At 31.8% G+C, this 22,543-nt stretch overlaps 1 protein-coding gene across 6 annotated transcripts; it reads right to left on the bottom strand.

Moving 5' to 3' along the window:
- Positions 1 to 179: 179 nt before the first annotated feature.
- On the bottom strand, positions 180 to 22,169 carry LOC132906274 (reticulon-1-A). Of its 6 annotated transcripts, XM_060958303.1 has the most exons (7): positions 21,895 to 22,168; positions 20,986 to 21,747; positions 13,678 to 13,713; positions 5,270 to 5,477; positions 4,871 to 5,079; positions 4,377 to 4,482; positions 180 to 3,756 (listed from the first exon to the last, which is right to left on the bottom strand). In XM_060958303.1, exons 2-7 carry the CDS (start codon positions 21,719 to 21,721, stop codon positions 3,705 to 3,707), a joined length of 1,347 nt encoding a protein of 448 aa, XP_060814286.1. In that variant the 5' UTR covers positions 21,722 to 21,747; positions 21,895 to 22,168; the 3' UTR covers positions 180 to 3,704. The 6 variants fall into 6 exon arrangements, with proteins under 6 accessions (XP_060814286.1, XP_060814288.1, XP_060814287.1 ...); XM_060958305.1 differs by lacking the exons at positions 20,986 to 21,747; positions 21,895 to 22,168 and adding an exon at positions 18,252 to 18,700; XM_060958304.1 differs by lacking the exon at positions 13,678 to 13,713 and having other exon boundaries at positions 20,986 to 22,169.
- Positions 22,170 to 22,543: the final 374 nt, after the last annotated feature.

Here is a 22,543-nt window from a genome sequence, read left to right as displayed (position 1 = left end):
AAGAGAGAAAGATCTATCCTATATTTCACGTACTAATAGACGAGATACGAATATAATAGTTGCTTTATCGTATCGTCAAAAATATCATATAATAAAATGGCTACTTACTATTCTAGAATATTATATTAGTTGATTTGTTCTAGATATTATGTAGGATATAAAGAAAGCAAATCGCGTAATTCAGTGTCTTATTTAATATAATTTATTTATAAATTAATCGTGCGGATGCAGATGCGATAATGAAAACATCAATAAGCGATACGCATATTACAATTTGCATTCTGATAAAGATTCTTCTTCCGTCTCTGTCTATTTTTCTCGCATTTCTTTCCCATCGTAGTCGTCTCATTTGCGGACGTTATATTTCGAAGTAAAGATTAACGGTGGTACCCGTTATCGAATTTCATCGAGACTGTCAAATCGTATCATCGCAAGGAATCATGCGAATGAACCTTTAATGCTTCACGATACATCGATCAACGATGTTACGCGGTGAAAAAAAATTTGGATGAAATTTCCAGGTACCAGCGTCGATTTGCTTGGAACGATATTATAATAAAAATTCGCAATTCAGCCAACAATTTTCAATCGTTATGTTTAACTATATAATTACACTTAATAATGTGATAGCGATAATTGTATTGTTCGAAGAAAGAAATCTTCGAAAACGCCGAAGAAAAAACAGACGGCGCTACTTCTTTAAATCTCACATACATACATACACACGCGCTCGTTCATCATTCTCACATGTGTGTGTTTTTCAAGAATTATTAATGAGCGATGATACAGAAATCGAGTGATATGCGGACCCACTAACGATTACTAAAAAAATCGCTTTTTGAATTGTCTCTTTAATTGTCTCTTGGTTAAAATCATATTACTCTAAAAAGAGTCACTTTTTATGATATCTTGCTATAGCAATAGTATTGCAATGATTTTAACAGTATTCAATCATCAAATACAAAAATAACCTCATTGAAAAAGCTGATTGTTTATCAGTATTGTAAAAATAATTGAAAGATCATAATCGAAAAAGACGCATATTAAGTATTATTTGTGTTGATAAAATAGAATATTATAGCAACAAATTAATTACCAATTAACAATATAATTTACTAAAACAAACTGCTTTCTTAACAGCTCGTCGTAAAGTAATAAAAGTTACTTTATTTTTTAAAGAATAAATTTTCAAATATAATACAAATTATAATTGATCCTTCGTACAACTTAATTGAAAAGAACTGGTAAATTTCTTCATGTAAACTTCATAGAAACTCGAAACCTTATGTATATTAAAAATCAATAGATTTTTAGTTAAATAGTACTCATACATTATTTATAGTGTCATTTAAGAAACTAATTCAAGATATGCAACATTCGTAACACCATCAACAACAAATAACTTTCCAATTTATCTTTCTTTATTATCTCAGTCTATTTGTCCCTCTTTTTTACATCCACTCATACATATGTAACACATTCTTTCCCTATGTAAAAAAAATGACTTTTTAAAGGAAATTAATTATATATAAAGTAGAAGTTTTTAAATTATCTTCTCAGGGTCATATTTGACTGTTACTGTTAACAATTATCCCTTCCTTTGTTTATTTTTTAAACGAAACATTTAACAATAGCAAAAAGAGCGAGAGGCTTTTGCTAAAACAATTGATAGAATTTCAAGATCTGTATTTACAATTATATAAACCTTAATTATTGATGAATTAACTTATGCTGATGCAATGTATCTGTAAATATGCGTATAAATTGTAAGATATAAGTTTTAATGTATTTTATACACATTTTAAAAAAACATATAGACAACATAAATAAATCATTTTTGAAAATACCGGTTCAGAGCTGAAAACGTGAATAGTAGCCAATATATTTTATTAAAGAAACAAAATTAAAAACAGAAAAGTAGAATGTATATTTACATGCTTCTAAAAGCAAGTACGAATATTATGTTACAAATAAAAATCCAAGAAACTGATTTAAAGTCGCATACTGAAAAAAATAGTAGAAATCTTAGAAGGCTTTGTTTAAAATAAATATTAAAATAGATTTTAGATCAGTTTCTCATAACGAAATTATCTAGATCGTTGAAGATAAACAAAATTTATTGAAAACAAAAAGATTTTCCATAATCTTTAAGACACCTATATTATTTCATTCTTAACATTTGAATATAATCATCTAATATTAGTGTCATACGTTCCAATGCGTGCATTTATTATGTGATGTTAATGAATAAAACAGCATTACATAAAGTTTTCGTTATAAAATTTAAGTTTGTAAACAGTATTCGTTTGAATTTATTATAAGACTACTAAAAATAAGAGACAGACCAATATTTTATTACAAAACAAATTACCAATTTCAGTCATTTTGACGAATATGCAATCAGAAAAAGAAAAAAGGTGAAGAGTACAAATTTCAAACGCTAATGGCTAAAAGAAGAAAAAGGAAAACACGCCTCTCGTCATCTTTATGCCAAAGATATCTTTGAATAATTTCTATTATGAAATTAAAAAAATTTTTCTAAGAACTAAATGATTAATCATGATTGATCTCAATGGGACCGCATATCATTCTATTTAAAGAAGAAAGATCAGTTTGGACTGATGTGGGAGAGTGCGAGGAAAAAAACAAAAAAAAGGAAGAAAAACCGGGAACCCCCTAAGAGACACACGCATTGCACCGTTCATGGTTTTTGCATACAGTACACCAAAGGGCTCTATTCGCCTCTCGCATTGCAACAAATTAACATAATCGCTAAATGTTACTTCTTTCCATTTATTTCGATTAACAGGGACAGCTTGTATAGATCCAGAAAAGGAAAACTCGCATTACGATATCGTCGGACATTGAAATCCAGCTGCCGAACTCCCAAAACATTGAGAAAAGGCATTCTTTTCCTTATTACCATGTAATCTTTTCTCGCTGTTCTTTTTTTCAAAGCAGTGCTTCCTTCATTGCGATTTTTCACATTTCCAACTCTTTGTTCTTCTGGAAATACCCATTCATTTTAGGTAATTTTATTTTTCCTTCTTCTTTTTTACATATACATATATTTTCAATAATCTTCCATTACAATTTCTTTGCAAGCCATGCTTCTATTGTAGCTACTTTTTTACGATTTTTTATTTTTTCATACATAGGAATTTCAGAATTTAAAAAAATTATCCAGTTACTTTAAATCTTACAATGCTAAGAACTTGATTTTTCTGTATCTTTCGTTTTCGTGGCATATTATTTATAATATATATTTATATATATAATATATATTATAAAATATATATATATAATAATATATATGTATTATATATATATTATACTATATATGTATTATATATATGTTATAATATATATGTATTATAAATGTATATATATATATATATATATATATTTATGTCTTCATTGTGCTCTTCTTTTTGACGCTGCTGTTACATTTCATCTTTTCTCCGTTGTTTAGTTTCTTTGAGTACTCTGCAATTTTCGCTAAATATTTCCCTTTCACCATTCTTCGTTCGATCTTCATATGTTTTGTTTTCTATTTCCTTTTTTAATTTCGTTTTGTTCTTCTGCATTATCTTTTCGGTTCTCTCACGTAACCACTCTGTATTTCGTTCTTGCATGGATTCCGCAATTGTCCGACAAATTCGCTTAAGCTTCTCTTGCCCCCGCGTGATGATATATTCTCACATTTATTCTTCCTTCTTTGGCTCTTTCTTGCCAAACGGTATCGCAGCTTTCACTCTGAAACGACAATTAGAATATAGATGTTTTTAAAAAAATCTGAATTTATATTTGTATGAAAAATACCATCTTTTATTTTATTTTTTTAATGAAGATTAATATGCATCTTCTAATTTAGCAATATGAATATATTTATACAAATTATATATGTAAATGTATAGCACGTAAGAGAACAAAACTATACCCATTTCCCTTTACACAGGGAACCAGTTTAAAATATCATTTTAATGAGTCCTGCACCGTGATGGACATCTACTATCAAGACGATAATTGCCAGTTAGTAGTAGGGGGGAACCATCAGCGGCATTGCCACTCTATATTTGTCACGAAGCAACGTTAATATTTTATGCAACAAATGCCTGATTATAGGGGGAACATATGCTACATTCAAAATAGAATCTATTCGCAACGTAATACATGATCAGGCGATATTTTACTTTATTTACAATTATAAGAAAATACTTCCAAGAAAATATTGTTGTAATTAAATTATTTTATTCAAAGTGTTGAAATCAGATAATAAGGGATAATACAGAATTATCTGAGAAAAAACTCTGTTTTTTTTTTTTTATTTTAAAACGCGTGAACTATTAAAGAATATCTGATGAATTGTAACTTACTTAGTAGTGAGATCGTTGATCTTGCTTTGTACCAGTGCTAGATTCTGGTCAATTTGTGCCTTATTTGTCTCATAGACCTTCGGCAGTGTGAATAAGGCAACCACTCCTAAGAAAATATCAATTGAATTGGTATAGAACGCGCTAGATTTTTCAAAATTCATGCTTATATCGAACATTCACATAGTCTAGATAATATTAATAGGGCTCTAACATTGTTCAACGAGAACAATGACCTCATTATACATTTCAGTGAGGGTGCGGACATGCCGTTAAACCGCAAATTTAGTCTCTTGACGCTGAATATTTTGTTAAGACGTCAGTTCTATTAATATTTCTAGATAAGTATACGTACAACTATTTCCTGACTGTAGAGACAGAGGAAAACTAAGAATGTCTCGATTGAACATATTTTCATAACATTCGATAAATCACATACTTAGTGTGACTTGTATTAAAACAGAAAACGGAACATTTGAGAAAATTACAAAATTTACCAATTATGACTAGAGTCATGCCATTGAACCAAGAACCCACGTAGGTGAGACACCAAAGAAGGACACCAAATTTTAAAGAGTCGACGAAATCCTCGACAAGGAAGAGCCTACGAAGTTCACTGACCGCTGCGTTTAAGTGTGCAACAGCCACGTCTGCCACTTCGTGCACCTTTTCAGCGGGTAATGTTAAATCCATTTCCAAAATATTCCTAAAATTATAAGTAACTTGTCAATATGTTATTTCTTAGATTTTAACATTTTTCACAAATTTTTCTGAAATTGCTTAATCTTCAAAAAGTTTCATATTTCTGGTGTTTTAAAGCAAATGAAAAATTCTTTCTTTAGGATAAGAAATTTCACTTTTTCCAACTTTTATCTATGAAACCAGGATATACTTACTGGAAAGGATGCCCATCGGAAGTTTTCTGAATAGCTTGAAGAACGGTGTTGTGAATCCTAAAGGCAACGGTGCCTGTGAGGATAAGAAGTGACAAATAAGCAAGAACACTTATCAAGCTGAAGTAGGCCAGCGAGAGGAGCACGCCGAGTATACACCCGAACACGGGGCCTGATTTCTTTGGATCGCGCCAATAAATTAAAGCTGCCACTAAAACGAAACAAAACATATACCGTTATTAGAATCTTCAAATTCGCAATTATTATACTTTCATTATGTAATCTATTGCAATACCTAGTGCTTTCACATTCCTATTAATTCACAAATATACGTAACAATACAAAAAAACATCATGTTTCGATATCCAGGAAATATGCAATAAAAATAGTATACAAAACCGTATATACATATACAGGGAGACCCTTATCGAAGTTGACCATTTTTTTAAAATCACAAATTTCACGTTCAGATATCATCTTTCTTTTCCACATAAAATCTTCGAATGTTGAGACAAGTTCAATATAGATATTATCCGAAACTGATCGATATCATAACAGAAACATTATTAATATTACACCACTTATTAAGATTCTCAAGCTTATATTCAATATAGATCAAGTAAAATCCGTCCATTTCAATATTTTCGTACGAACACGTGCTCCTGAACCATATGTTAACAAATCTTGTTGAAGATCGATTTTTTTCTAGAGAAAAGACGAAGACTCACCGGGACCTCTGTGGGGAAGCTCCTCGATGGCTGTTCTTAAATTATTTTTCCGTACCATTTTCGACGAACGAGCAGAGGATATGGTATAAAAGAAGTCGAAAGCGAGGAAAGCTGAGTATGAACTGCCACCTCTCTCCGCGGCTTCGTTTACACATGGAGCTCTCTAAATGCCTCGTGATATTACAAAGATACGTGTGCATGAGGAGTAGGAGAGGGAAGCAGATACTAGCGAGGTAGAATGGGAGAAACACGAGGAAAGGGAACCGGTAGAGTAATCGTAAATAAAATAGTCACTGAAGTGGAAAGTGGGCAAGGTAAGGTAAATCGGTAGAAAAGTACTTCATTAATCACGATTGATGTACGAGTGTCACTGATAATTGGATTAAGGAGAAAATGGCTGTAACTTTTACCTCGCTTTAATGAGCTATTTTGACATTATCAAACTTCCTTCAAAATCGTGAGAATATTTTTGTTATCATTTGTTACATTTTTTCCTTAAACGGATCGTTCTGATATTTTATTCTTTTTATCTTGGTGTTATTTTAATGACATTTATATTTAATCTGATAGCTTTATAGATAGATTTTTTTGTAATGGTACTTTCATTATATTACGCAATTGCTTAAGCTGCGTCTAGAATTATAGAACTGTGTTTAATTAAATCACGAAGTTGTGAAACTGTTAAAAAAGTTATTTTTATAAATGCGTTTAATTTTCATTCGGCTGTAAGTCAGGATATGGATCAGTTTTCATGTTATGAAGCTCTCAATAGAGTACTCAATCGTACTATTTTGGTATCATGCTTTGGAATCATGAGAAGTATCTTACATTGCTTTTCTCTTGCTGTCTTCCTCGAGTCTTAATATACATATTTTGTATCTATTTGCGCTTCCGATTACTTTAACAATAAAATTTAACGTACATCATAGATCTACAATTTTCTAGAGTTAACATATTTTAGACAACTGATGAATAATGAAGTAATTAAACATACGAGGAATCATGATTAATGACAAGAACCGATTGTCAACAGCCTTGAAGGTACCCTAATAATAGAAACCTGGTGAATTCTTGAATTTTGCCATCGGCTTTGTCTCTAATCCAAAAAGGACGGTCTATTAAACCATTTCCAAGGCCTCTTCAACGTCGTGTAATTCTGCCAAATGAATTTATGTCATCTGTTCCAATTCCTGATCGAACAAGTTCTATTTCGTTGAAAATTCAATCCACTTCAATCTAAAATTCACCAGCAATTTGAAGATTTAATCTTGTACTTTTATATTTAAAACATTTGAAAGCTTTTAAAAGTGTCTTTGCTGTTATAGAATTTTTAAAGACAATGTCAAGAGTGATAAGTCGCAATAGATATGCAAAAGAATGCGAAAATAAGCGAATATCATGATATTTTATCGTTTCTTTTGTGAATTTGATGCCTCCACGGCGACCGGTTGTAAAGAAACTATAACGGATGTGTAATATGTCAACTAGAAGACTCTATATGGAAATCTATATGATATAATACGTCGTGGAAATATGCGTGCAAGCTCAGCCGGTCGTGTAACTGAGCATGAGCAGAATTAAATATTATATTCTGATCGTTTACTGCATTATAATCAAGCTGCTGCTTTAGTCTATTGGCATCAGTTTCTATTCGACATTTAGCAGAATAGGTATGTTAAAATACTTAGAAAATGTTTAAAACAAAGGTATTCGATGGACAACATTTTTTAAAATTGTAAAGAATCGTGAAAGTTTTAATTCTCTAGAATAATCCTCTCCCATACTAAAATATGTATTAAATATTTAAAAGGCAATATTCTTTAAAACTGTAAAATATTCATATAGAAATTCTAGATATTATTATTTTAAAAGTGTTAAAAATATAGGTAAACGCATATTTTGAAATGTAATGCTCTAAACCCTAAACTTTAATTCTCTAAATTAATCCTCTTTCATACTAAAATATCTATTAAATATTTCGAATATAATTTAGAACGTACTCTGTGTCTTTTCCATTTCCACCCATAGTACATATTTTACCCTAATTGATTCTCTGGCGATATTAAAAATATCAAACTATAGAAAATCTTCGAATATCCTCTTCATGTTCTTTATCGAACAGTTCCTGTACGACCGATTCTAGAGGCTGCAACAATAAGGTATTAACATTCATATAATTGTTTGCGTGATCCAGACACATCGAACTCTTAAAAAGGTTCAATCAGAATCGGAGTTGGGACAAATCCAGACGTGGACAGAATTTAACAGAGCGAGAAAGATAGAGATACGTCGTGTATAAGTATCACGTATCGAAGTAAAAGAGGGGAACGTTCGGGCGCGGTTTGGCGGTAGAAAATCAATAAGATGTCTCTGGTAGTGCGATGCCCGGCGTCGCAGTGTCGGCCGTTGCCTCGACGTCCCTTACTATCCCCAGAAATATACCTTCCAACGGATATTTTACCCTCCACGAATTCACCCTTCATTTGCTTCTTTCCCCCATAGGAAATTATACACCATACACCTGACTCAGAATTACCATCTCTCTTTTTCTGGTATCATATTCGCGTTCTACACGCGAAGGTTTCTTAAATTACATATAAAACTAACGATCAACCCAGAAAAGTATTTTTTACGTAAAATTTTGTCAAAGTACGAAGAAAATATTTTTTACTATAATATGTAATGATTTGTGAGTTTCGCTCTCGCAAGAAAATGAAGTCATTTTCTGCTATATTATTGGCTGCGTTAGAAAAATGAGAATCTCAGTTTTTTTCCTATTTCCCATTCCTAAAATTTTGATACGCGAAGAAGAATATTATACAGAGTATCGAGAAACGGTTTGAGATTTTTTTTAAACGGTTTCGTATTCATCTTCCAGCGGAACTGTCGCAATGCGACAGTGGCTTCAAGCAGGATAAGTTCCACGAGACGGTATCGATTTTCTCGATGAGATTTGACAAAGAATTCGATTCTTTTGGCTGCTTTGGATCGCGTCCAAACGCTAAAAGTAACAGTGTTTCAAAGCAAACAGTGCAATGCTCTGGTCTTTAAAAGTACTCAACAAGGATTATTAATAAAAGGTTCTCATAACAACTACGTTTCTCTTTCTCCAATATTTCGTCGAAGTACCTTCAAATAAATATATCAATTATACTAGTCCTCTGAAAGGTTCACTCCATTCACTAACCTAATTCAGACATTCTCTGCAGACTATTTGATTCAGCTTTTAAATAATTTCATCCTTCGTTAGAAGTCTAACTTCTGCAATTAGCATCAATTCAATCCTTAAACAATCGAAAAATTCGTAGTCCTGAAATCTTTGTTGAATTTCTAGTTTGATCCAAAGAACTCCGATTACCGGCATTATCAAAAACTTTCGCTTTCGATCGACTTCAAACAATAAAATTCCTAGTTCTCTGATTGCAAACTCAATATCTAACCAACCAAACAATTACTACCTTCTATTCCTCAAATTCTTCGAAATTTCAATTTGTTATAGTTGAACCCTAAGATTTCAGTCCTGTTTTCAGCGGATCGGAAAAATCATTAACATTTCCAAAAGTCCCCACCCCGGATCTCTGATGTAACCACGTCTGCGCAGTTTCTTTCTCAAACTGGCAACCTATCAACCTCCTCGGTGTATATACCTGCCTCTCTATCAATTCAGATTCGAACAACCCTTTGTGACACTCTTACTCACGTTCCTCCCTCGTGATTGCCATGTTTCCCTCCCTTGTCTCCGCTTCTTCCTCCCTCCTCTAGAGCTCGAGGGACACCTCGAAGAGAGAAGACACTGGCGGCGAGAGGATAAACGAATCGTACACGGCGATGAAGAAAACCTTGCTAGGAAAACCAACGTAGAAACGCGGCACACACTCCGCGGTAGAGATAGACTGCGGGCTCACCGAGCGAGAAGCAAGAGTTCCCTTCGAGATTTCTGGCAGAGCACCAACAGCCTCAAACCCGGCCGGATACTATATTTAAACCCGGCTACGGCCGCCAATCGTCTCCGGCTTTTTTGGATTCTAACCGCGACACGAATCTGTCCGACTGCATTGAAATTTCAATGAACGGGAACAAAAGGAACAGGATTTCTTTGTAAAAATGTAAAGGTCTCGTTTAAATGGTTTAAAAGGCGACTGGAACACGGATCTTGCGTGTATAAGATGAATATGTTGGATTAGGGGAATATCTGAAGAGATACGAGACAATCTCAGTTGCTTGACCCAGACCTCAATTGGAAATACCATGGGTAATGTCTTGGTTGATGATTGAAAAAGGTGTTGTTTTGTTCCGAATAGATTAGAAGCGATACATTGCTTGTATGTTTAGGTATATGTTTCTGAATGCTCGATGTTTGATTCTTTTCATTTGAGGAAACTTCCTGAATGAGTACTTCTTTTTATATAAACGTACTGTAACATACAGGATGTCCCACTTTTTTCCCGATAAAATGCGAGAGTTTAACCTATAGGCAAAACTAAGAAAAGGATGTTATATAAAGTTTGTGAGTAAACACTTTGTTATAGAGTTATAAACAAATATCGTATGCATGAAACAGGTAACAACGTATTTTCTATTCCAGCATACAAAAGTCAATCATATTATTTTGTCAACGTAGTTGCATATTTTTTTATTGTATAGTAACAATACCGTGTCGTTAAAATAGTTGTAGAATATAATAATAATAAAAAACAATTACCTTTACTGTATTTCATAGTTCAGTACTAACGGCTAGTAAAAATATTAGAATAAGCAAGGATATTAGAGAGCCATAAAAAGCATGTAACTACGCAAATCAGATAAACACAGTTGACATTCTGTTTGCTGTAGTGGAAAATGCGTTGTTACCTGTTTCATGCATACGATATTTGTTTATAACTCTATACCAAAGTGTTTATTCACAAACTTTATATAACACTTTTTACTTTATTTTCTCCTATAGATTATGTCCTCGCAGTTTATCGAGAAAAAAACGCAACAGCTTGTATAATACATATTATAATAAGTGTGGGATTTGACGATAAATAATTAATATAAAAATTAATATAATATGTCTCGATAAAGGGTAGAGCTATGTGAATAATCTCTAAATTATTTTGTACATTTTCAATTGAAGATTGAAAAAGAAAAACTGAAATTTAACGAAAATTAACAAAATATCCTGCATTGCTACGAGAATTAATATAGAAAATTTTAGAACAATATTCATTGAGTCTATCTAGTCTAATTCTAAATTCTAAATTTTAGAACAATATTCATTGGGTCTATTTAGTCTAGACAGATCACCTAGACCTAACATTCAAGTAACATTTATGAATGACGCGATGGATAATTGGCAAGATCTTCTATTTCTCATGCGAGTTATCCAACACAAAATTTTCCAAGTCGCAAATCAAGACACAATAGTAATACAATCAACTGTTGCTAGTAGCTTTATCCACAGTCGTTAAGGAAGTTAGCTGATCGTAACATAGATCTCAAGATTCGAGAAGCGGATCCAAACTTGTCAGAGTAACATATTGTGCAATTACTAGATTGCAATCGACACTCTACGTGCTAGATTGAATTATCATGACGAAACACACAAACGATTGACGTCAGAGGAGTCTACAAAAATTCATAGCCAGGTCATCGAACCTCAGAGGATTAATATCATTCCAATATCATCCTAAATGCAAGCATCCAACAATAGTCACAACTCAGACTTCTTTGGTATGTACTCTTCACGAGGTACTTGACCTATACACACATACACAGATTGCTCTTGCCTCTGTAGTCTTCAAAGGGAAAATCAATACCACTGACACTCGAGGGAACAAAGGAACCAGATTCTAAGTACTACCCTCGTATATCTATAGGGCCACTGATGGAGTCGATTTTTCTGAAATTACAACAAGAACTATGTCAATAATCACGCGCCATTTTGTGCTAATATCTTGAAGCAAAGATATGGTATCTATTATTAAATTGTGTAGTAAAAAATAGTAATAGTTGATGATTTGTTAAAATATTTCTTTCAGCACTTTGTCTTTAGTTTGTTTATACATTTAATTGGTAGATGTTTATACATTCGTGAGAAATGTAAATTTGTATAAACATTCGCAGTCGAACTATTACGAATAATACATTCAAATGAGAAGCCATATTTATGTATAGACTTTCAAAGATTTGTCGAGGTTAATCAATTTCTTATTAATTCAAGAGAGATTAAGCATTTATCAATTGGCCAGTTTCGTTAAATTAAAAATTAAACTGGATATACAAATTTTGTGAATGCATGAAATTCCGTCCATCATTTTTATCAAGACAGAGATTAAATACAAAGGTCATATAATAACCCCAAGCTTTCGAACGATAGTGTATTATGTTTAAAGTTACTCATAGAGATATATTGGAGTACAAAGAAACAAGAATCGTTAATGTCTATAGAAGGAAGTTCGATAAAAGTAACCTATTGTACGACCAAAGTGGTGTCTTGATAACTCTCCTTGTACTTTGAATACTTATCGCAAGACATTGCAACGAAAATAACGTTTAGGAAGTTGGCGACACGAATGATGTAGTGAATGTACAACTTTACCCGTAAAATAACGATTTCCGAGAGCCTTGCTGCCTCTGCATTTTCATTGTCCGATGAAAATGATTTATATGGTACGATTCTCTCGTATTCTCGTTTCCATGGAATATATTGAAGTTATAGTGCTAAATTATTGATCAACAAGTGGATGAATTACACTTATGGAATAATACATATAAGAAAGAAAACACGATGCAAAAGTGTTTAGATAATAAATATACAATCTCGTAGAGGGAATTCTACAGTCAGTACAAAGGTCTTTCGTTCATATAGTATACATAGATACGAGCAATTGTTGCAAGCTGTTTATTGTTCGATTTACCATTGAAAATTCTGCAATCTTTCGTATTGTAGCAAATTCGATGACAAATAAAATCTTTGCCTTAAAAGTGTATGAACTATAATAATTATATTTCACTTAACAATGAACTTGTCTCAACGTGGCTCCACATCAAATTTCGGATAATTTCTCTGTATAAAAGTTATCTTAATCCTACTACGGTCTTTGAATTTGTAGGTATATTTCTCATTTCAATGTCACTCTTGTTTCAACAAATAAGAGCACAAGAATAACAATTTTCTTGTATTTTTCTCCAAGCTAGGACATTTTTTAATGATAAAAAATGTATTGGACTAGTTGGGTTCATTATTCAAATCGAAAATGACACCAGAAGATACAGCAGGATTAAGCAATGCTAAAAGTAGGATATCATTTTTACTAAAAATGCTTTCTATTGAAACATTTATCAATTGCCCAGTTTCATTACATTAAAAATTGAACTGGATATAATCGACACGAAAACGATACCTTCTTTTTCATTAAAGCTATATTTTATATTTATTATATTTATTTATAGAAATGCTTCTATAGGCTCCAAGTGGGTCATCCTATATACAATAAATAAATCATAGATAGCGTTCTCTCTCGCCCCCCTCCCCCTTTTTTGTTTTACGGCTACTCTATACGTATTAGAAACATAAAACACAAGTACATATTTAAAAAAAAGAAAAACATTTGACAAAATATATAGCGATTACATAAATATACTGCTCAACACATAGAAGCGAACGAATGGACATCGACATCGAGTTTGGCGTCTTACCTTTTGGATTCAGTCTATCAGGATTAAACCATGCGTCTGTAAAGAACAGAATCGAAATATGTTAGTTTACGTGATTGATATAGTTCTATATAATTACTTTACGATGATCTGTGAGAAATGGACGAATGATAATAACAAAAAAAAAAAAAGATTCTCAATGCTGTATAATAATAATAAAGGTAGCGATGATATTTCTTTATAATGAATACTTTATCGTTATAATATTGGGTTGGCAACTAAGTAATTGCGGATTTTGTCATTAGGTGGTAACGACAATACTACGAAATTAGTCTTGTCAGTAATAATATTTTCTAAAAATGATTCTATTAGATTTTAAGATAAACTGTTATCGTGGGTTACAGGTGACTACGGTTTGAGCTACATTTTCTGAGTTAACTTACTGAATGTTACAATAGGTATATAATTTCAATTTATTTTCTCTATCTTACATGATAAACACCGTTAATAGTATTTATCGCGTAAAAAATAGGATATAAACTAAAATAGGTTACTCCAAAATTAATCTTTTTAAACTTATTAATTAGTTAAATGATGAATGTATTTGTATGTTGTAAGACTGGTCTTACATTTTAGCGCACTATGTCTTTCTTAAAGAAATATCAATAGAAAGGCGTGTTTCTATTGTCCATAATAAATAAAAAAATTGTCCAAAGCTTATAAACAGTTCTATTCTAGAAGATTAACCAGCCTAATTCAAACCAGTTATCATCTATTGTACAACGAAACGATATCAATCGAGAGATAAATAATTCTCATGAATTTGATGAAAAATGTTATAAGAAAAGAAATTCGATAAATACGCGTATTTTATATCAATGATAAGGAAAAATATTTACATCGTTATCCAATATACAACATAAAAGCTGCAAAACCGCATGGTGGTATTCAATCTAGACTCATTGAAGAACAGTTGTACGTGTTCACTCATTGTCCGTATCATTAGCATAAAATCAAACTCTCGTTCATTTTAATTTCCTAATGCTTTCCTACTATGTAATTTTTTCTCTCACAGTCGGTGATTTAATTCATCCCGTTAGTCAAATGTAACAATAAGAATTGTTGATCGTACAATTGCTCGTTGCATAACGGAAGTACGTATTATTATTATTTTTTTTTTTAAATTATTCTCTTATAGATCTATCAACATTTTTAATTTGTCATCTGAAAAAATTAAATTGGAGTTTTTCTTCAAAGAAATTAGTACATATACATATATAAAAATATCAAAATTAGTTATAAAAATTTTCGTATAATTTTTGAGAATAATATATCAAAAGATTTCAGGAGTGGCAGTTAAATAGCACCTAATCGATTGGCAGCATTCATTGTCAGTGTAATTAGCACACTGCACGGTGTTGCGCAATCATCGACCTCGACTTCTATCTCGATATCTACGTACTTCGACCAGATGACTTGTCTTAAAATTTGCACATGTAATGTCTAATGTCCCTGGTGAATAATACAGTAAATTGGTCTAAATAAAATATTTCTTATCTTTTATAACTTTCTAATAAAAAATTAAAACGGTATACCACCAGCGCAAGTCTCATAGATCCAGAAAACAAGATAAAGAAATAAAAAAAGAAGGAAGAATTTTTTATTCCTCTATAATTCAAGACTAATTTATTTTAATTCTGTTTATTTCATTCACTATTTGTATTTATTACTCATCATTAATCTATTTTATTTTAAAACACAAGGAAAAAGCCAACAGACCTTCTGAATTTTAGAGTTCGTTACGAGAGAATTTCTAATGAAAAGTCCTCTTTCAAAATAGTTATGAAAAAGTGGTTATTATTATTAATTTCACTGTAATTTATATAAAAATAGAAAGTAATTATTTTATGCGTATTCGCGTTTGTTTTTCAAATTTGAGATCCAACAAACGAATTCTTATCAACGCAATTTTTGATAAGCGAATACATAAATTAAATTTGTTAGAGTAAATATCCATTCTTTAATCTCATAACTGTTATCAAAAACATTTCTAAAGACACGGAATATCTTATATTATATATACGTAACGTTACTTCGAGTTATATATATGCTTATCTTATGTAACTCGTGCTTTCAATATATCTAATCATGATCGTAGGTTGATTCCATGTAATTAGAGATAATTGCTGAGCTGTTATATTTATTGATCATACCTGATGAAAAGTGATTTCTTTTTTAAAGAATAGACTCTTGAAGATAGGCACACATACAAACACAATGAATATTTAAATTTTGAAGCAACATAAATTGTCCATAATTTCCACAATGTCAATTCAATTATACTTCCCGAGTGCCGATACTATTTTTGCAACCAACTGCGACGATTATTACTAATCAAATATGCAAACTTCAATTCATATGATAACGTAAAAAAATTCCATAATAATTTTGTGATAAGATATCGAGCACTTGAAAATCTTCAATTATTTTTTTATATTATAACTGTGCCCATCCGTCAATTATAAAATAGTAATTAAATAAATATATCATTTTATGTATATCTTTTTTGTATATGTCATGTATGAATGAAAATAAAAATTCGATCGGTGTCCTTTTTTCCTATTTTATTATCAAAAATTGCTATTTACAATATAAAGTGTGCAATATATTTATAAAAACCGATAGTCGACGATCAATAACCCACTTACAAATCGCGTTTCCACTGCGCATGTCAGACAGTCGATGCACCCGGAGCTATATAATTATCTAGTTTTTTCACTTTTCTCTTTTTCGCGCTTTCTCTTTGTTTTTATATTTGATAACGCATAAGTCGTGGTATTTGAATGACTCACACGATTAACAACAAGATTCCTGTAATAAATACGGCTTTATCTCAGTATTAAAATTAGAGGACTTTGTCCTTTTTTTGTTATTTATTCCTCTATTGAGTAATATATCTTGAAAGAAATACAATTTGCAAAAGAATCATTATCTGACTAAAGTTGAGTTAAAAAACAATTTTTTAATAAAAAGATTGTAATAAGATACAAAACAAAGAAATCGTGCTGATTTTTTTTTTTTTTTTTTTTTTGTACAAAGAAGGAAGCAAATATTTGTTGAGAAATAAATGCATAATAATTTATGTAAGTTATTTTTGTAATTAATTAAGTTTCTAAGATCTCGAAGAAATTGCAACAATTGAAAATAGTAATAAACTAAATTGTACTATATACATATTTATATTGGAAAGCACAACGTAAATTTATGTTGGAAAGCACGACATGAATTTAGGATAAAAAAATATTTCAATCTATGCATAAATATCAAAAAATACTTGCGTGTTTCACTAATGAAAAACAGGTTATTAATAAACGATGGTGTGATTTCTGTAGCAATCAATATTTTCATAAAAAGAACAAGGAACTTTAACCATGTATCATGATAAATCGGCTCTTTAAAGAACATTATAATCGCTTTTGCATTGTTTTCTCATGAAACCCTATAACCCATTGGTAAGCATTGTAGCCTTGAAAATTTATTATCTCCAATATTTCTCGAGTATTTATCTCTAATAACCATACATAGTATTGTATTTTTTAAAAAAACCACTTTAATACCTACTTCAAAACAATAAAAAAAATCTCAATATCTTAACAATTTCAGTAAAAAATCTCCTTCTAGTGTACAAGTATCTAATCGCAATGCATAACGATGTCTATAATATTATACTATAACATAATTCTGTAAGAGAATATTAAATAATATTAAATAAACGCAACTTTATATTTTCTTTATCTCTGTCATATACGTTCATTTTACATAATGTAGACGTAAAATAATTTATCAATTACATGATAAAGCTACTGTAACTAATACGCGCCCTACTGATGATAAATTGCACCTCGTTTCCGACGTCAAACCACTGAGCTACCTGTTTGATATTATAGTATGAGCCAAGATGAAACGAGGCTATAGCGTAAAATCTGTTAGGAGTTAAAATGAACATACTTCTTTATCAAAACAATCCAATTGAGAAAGATAATAGCACAAGAAGTTCTGAGAGGTTCGTACGATGAAATTCTAAATCTTTGGAGACCGGACATTTCAGAAGCACGTCATAATAACACATAATATACATTATATGAGTTTTGTTACACGTATGTAATTATTTTTTCAAAACATTTTCAAGCAATACGTGATATATATCTACACGATTGTTTATATTAGAACAATAAGAATACAAGATACGTGCAGTACACTACAGCACCAAGTCAAAATGACCTGGGTTCGGTATCTAGGAACAGTTACAGGAACAGTCCATTTTATAAAGTGTATCAAAATTAAATTTATACTACGCATTACAATCTCTCTTTCTCAAATAAAACAGCGTTAATCATAAGATGTCACTATTTTTTATTGTGCGAAAGCCTAGAAATGCAATACATATTTGATCTTAAAATGAGCTGCGGCTATAAGACCAGCCATAGGATCATCTATACCACTTCTCGATGGTTTAATTTATGATCTCGCTATATATCTTGACTCATACTATACTTTGAATATGTTATATCTCTTAGTCGACGTCAAGTGAGAAAAAAATGGAAAAATTAACATACATGGATGAAGAATATTCCAGAAGCAAGAATTGCCATTGGCGATGCATGATTCTTTGCAAACCACATCGGAATCTTCTTTCTCTTTCTCAGGAGGCATAGGGCATGCCGGCTCCATTCTCATTATTCCCTAACCTTGTGTCTCAGTCGAACCAAGAACGACTCGCATTCGAGCACTACCCCAACAACCCGCTCTGATAGTCGCAACGACGCACTTTCTGCTACTAGCTCCTTACTTTCCCCGTTTCTTTCACCCTTTTATTCTTTTTTCACTGACTCTGTTCGCATTCGAATAACCCGTTCCGACTTATTCTATCTGCCTTTGATACACGAAATGATTTTAAACAAATCTATCAGGGGAGAAATAATAGTTCGTGTAATATTGATGTTGCGATTCCCTAACGACACACTATGCTTTGAGGCGAGAACAGGACTGACGAGTATTATCGACCCGTGGACAGTTCCAGATATCCCCACCACCTCGACGCGCCATTGCTAGGTGCATAGGGAGGCGATAAGGCTTCGGGTACGGTTCGGGTGAAGTATAACTAGTTACTTTTGTTGATAAGAGGTGGCGCCCTCAACACCGGTGGGTTCTAGTGAGTTTCAGCGGAAAACATTAGATGACGCGGAATTCAAAATATAAATAGGCAATTCATTCGAGTAGAAACAGGTGTATCTACTAAAACAAATTGTTGCATGAAAATTTGAAATTTTTACAAATGAATAAATTGATAATTTGTGTTTGAAAGAAAGTAAAAAATAAAGAATTATTATTTGTTTATATTTCACAATTTTTTTTTTAAACTTATAGTTCCTATTGACTACGGTAATTCTTATATTTTGAATTTGTAAAATATCTATGGTAACTATTAGTTTATGATCAGATATGGTGTTAAAGTATTATTTTGTGGCGAGTATTCTGAAACAATTGACAAGAAAAACATGACATACTACAATAATGTACGGCGATCGGAAATAATTCATGAGTCAGGCGCCTGAAATTTTTCGTACTGAAATCATGAGTAAAAATATCTTCTTGAAGAACGAAAAAGCCGCTTCACTTAAGAGCACAGCGCATAAAGAATGATTTTCAATTAGCACTACAATTTTATCGATATAAATTTGAACAGCTTAATACTGAATATATCGCCTATTATATGCAAATTTTTAATTGTAAAATGCATTTTTATACAGACTATTTTCCCATGGGCTTGGCTGTTCCCATTGGTTCAATCAAAAGAGGTCGTAAGGTATCCCTGCTGCGGATCAATATGGTGAGAAGATACGGGTTACTTCGATCCAACGTAGAAACCATACACGCTAAATGAGTATATATCTCTTTTTTCATGGTGTAACCTAATATACTATACAAATACTAATATAAATAAAAAGATATAGAAACATGCTATTCCACTAAAAATATAAAACGTTTAATTCTCTCTTTTTCTAATGATTTTTCAATGCTACATTGGAATTGTTTCATTTTTCAAATAAAAATTAAATGTCCAGATAAAAATTATATTATTTGAAGAGTGCTGTTGTTCGAAATGTTTAAGTGAAAGCAGTTGAAAATCGGTCACTCAACGAGTATCATACATTTACTCATTACATAGTTCCTTAATGGTACACACCTACATACGAATATATTTAAGAATCGATAATTTGTTACTTGGCTGTTGACATTTTATTCGAAACAAATCTATAGCACATATTATTAATAGCAAATCTATTACACTATAATTTACTTAATACGCACTTAAGCATTGCACGAGAGATTATAATCGTAAAATAAAGAATAATGTTAATCTAATAAGTTATTCGTAATAAGATGTTAATATAGCGAGAAGAACCATGAATATGCAAACTACATAGAAATTCAACCGCGAAATCTTTAGTTACCGTTATACTAAGTACATCATATATCATAAGTAACGGTATAAAGACGTCACTATCTCGGGACACCACGATATGATTTGTATCATATTAAAATGATAAGCAAAATACCAATTATCTAAGTTTGCCGTAAATGGTGTAATCGTACACAATAAAGAATATTAATAATGGCTACGACTTCACGTAAAAGAATGACACATTCTCTCTTGTACAAAATGACGCAATACATGATTTCTTGTCTGAATTTTTACAATGCTTTTGTGAGTAGTCATTTCTTAGTATTGAATTGTTATGAAACATTTGTTTATTTTCTCGAGCATTTTATTAAACTGAGAAAACATTTAACAACTAAAAAAAACTAATTATTAAAAATTCGGACTAAGATATTTCTTGCGGATTAATTTCTTATGAAGCTGATGAAAGAATAAAGATGTCTTAAAGAGGTGTATGATGTGCTTGGAATAACTAATCACATCATTACAGCTCACAAACGCAATGACGCTGTAGCCAAGCGGAAGCATGGTTCACTTCGTGCAAAGATGATAAATTAATTAACATTTCGTACTAATCATTCATGCTTTCGAGACTTTGGAGGTCGTCATCTCAAAAACATTGGTTATAAAATATTCTTCCGAGTAATATAAAGTCTTAATATATGATTGAAATAAAAAAAGGACTGTATATAAGACCTAACAAATTTTTACTTAACCTTATTAGGTGACTTATATATGTGCTATTTTAATCATATCGATATGTATCACATAATATCAGTCTAATTATATTACTATTTCCTTTATAAACTATCGACTTAATTATTTATTAAAAATGTAAATGTACTCACCGATTCCCATGCTACTGAAAATCTCCTTTGGAGCAATTTCCACTTCTTCTATTGCTTCTCGTCTTACTTCCTGCTTGATCGATTTGAAACTCTTTGCCGGTGATGCTTCGATTTCGGACTCAAATTCCGATTCCCCGGTTTCTGGTGCACTGATCCGTTCCTTTTTCTCTACGTGCTCAACCACATACTCACTTACACTTTCTGCTTTTCTCTCTGGTTTCGAAATTAACTCCGAAACAGGTGGAGACTTTTCAATAACATTCCATGAATTATCCAATTTTTTCTCAGTAGAGGGAGGAATTTCTGGCATGCGATTTGGAATTCTGATTTCCTTAATTTCTCCCATTTCTGCGATCTTTTGCTCCTCATCTGCCTGATTAGTAACCGGCTCGATTTCCATAACGTCCGATTGGTCTTCTATTTTGCCTGATAACAAGTAGAATTCCGGTTCTTTAGATCTAACCTTAAAATTAATTTTCTCAGTCGGTTTCTCTTTTTCTGACTCCAATAATAACACCGTCGCTTTTTTAGTATCTTCTGGTTCATTCAACGATTGATTCAAAGAAAAGTTGATCATATCTTGATCCATATCGAAATTATCCTTCGCACTTCTATCTACTTTCTCGGTATGAGTTTCAAGGTGGGTTGATTGTCCATCCTGGACGTGTTCGAGGTGCTCAAAATCGTCCATCGAATCGTGCTCTCTCCTGATTGGTTGCTCCTTCAACTCGGCCATCTTTGCTGCACGCAAGGAGTGTTATCCTGTCATAGAATTCAACTTTTCCTTTAGGACGTTACCGATATTTCTTCGTTAATTTTCTTTGTAATATCTCTTCGCGATATTTTTCTCTTTAAACTTAAAAATTCTCAAAATTATTAACAATTAGAACAGTCTCTAAAAGCTGTTACCTGCAACGATAGTTTGACGTTTCGTTACGTTTTGATCACCTTTCTTGTTGCAATCTCACGTTCCTTGAATTTTTTAAGATCGAAGACTTTAACAGCTCTTATTTCGTTATAATTATTTTACTTATTATTAAGCAATGCACAATAATTTATTCAAACATTAACAATAAGCGGTAGACATTGAAAATGAAAAACTGTTTTAACGATCACTCTACCACGGGTGAATTCGATTCTGAAGCATGTTCTCCGGCGGAGTATCTCACGGGGTGTGCGTAGTAAGAGGGTTTCCGCCCCACCTATTCCTGTCTGCATCAGGAATGTACACATATTGGGTGACGACTTTAAAAAACTCAGAAAATGTAAATTTTTGAAAATTTTATACTCGCTTATACATATCACATATTTCATTCATTTATGCCCCTTTAAATGATTCTTAGAATAAAAATATAAAATAATGTATCTTAATAACAAATTGCAAAACTGTAGCGCTCTTTAATGCAAAATACATTACATATTGTCTGTTTTTATTAAATGTTAAGAAGATAACTTTTATGTATTAACAATCTTAAAAAGATAATATTGAGACCGGGGTCTGGTAAGTACCGTCCGTTCCTGACGTAACCAATGAGAATTGATGGTTGTCCCCACCATA

This window comes from Bombus pascuorum, chromosome 4, assembly GCF_905332965.1.
Source record: "Bombus pascuorum chromosome 4, iyBomPasc1.1, whole genome shotgun sequence".
NCBI classification, from domain to species: Eukaryota; Metazoa; Arthropoda; class Insecta; order Hymenoptera; family Apidae; genus Bombus; species Bombus pascuorum.
This window is presented reverse-complemented; position numbering and strand designations above follow the sequence as displayed.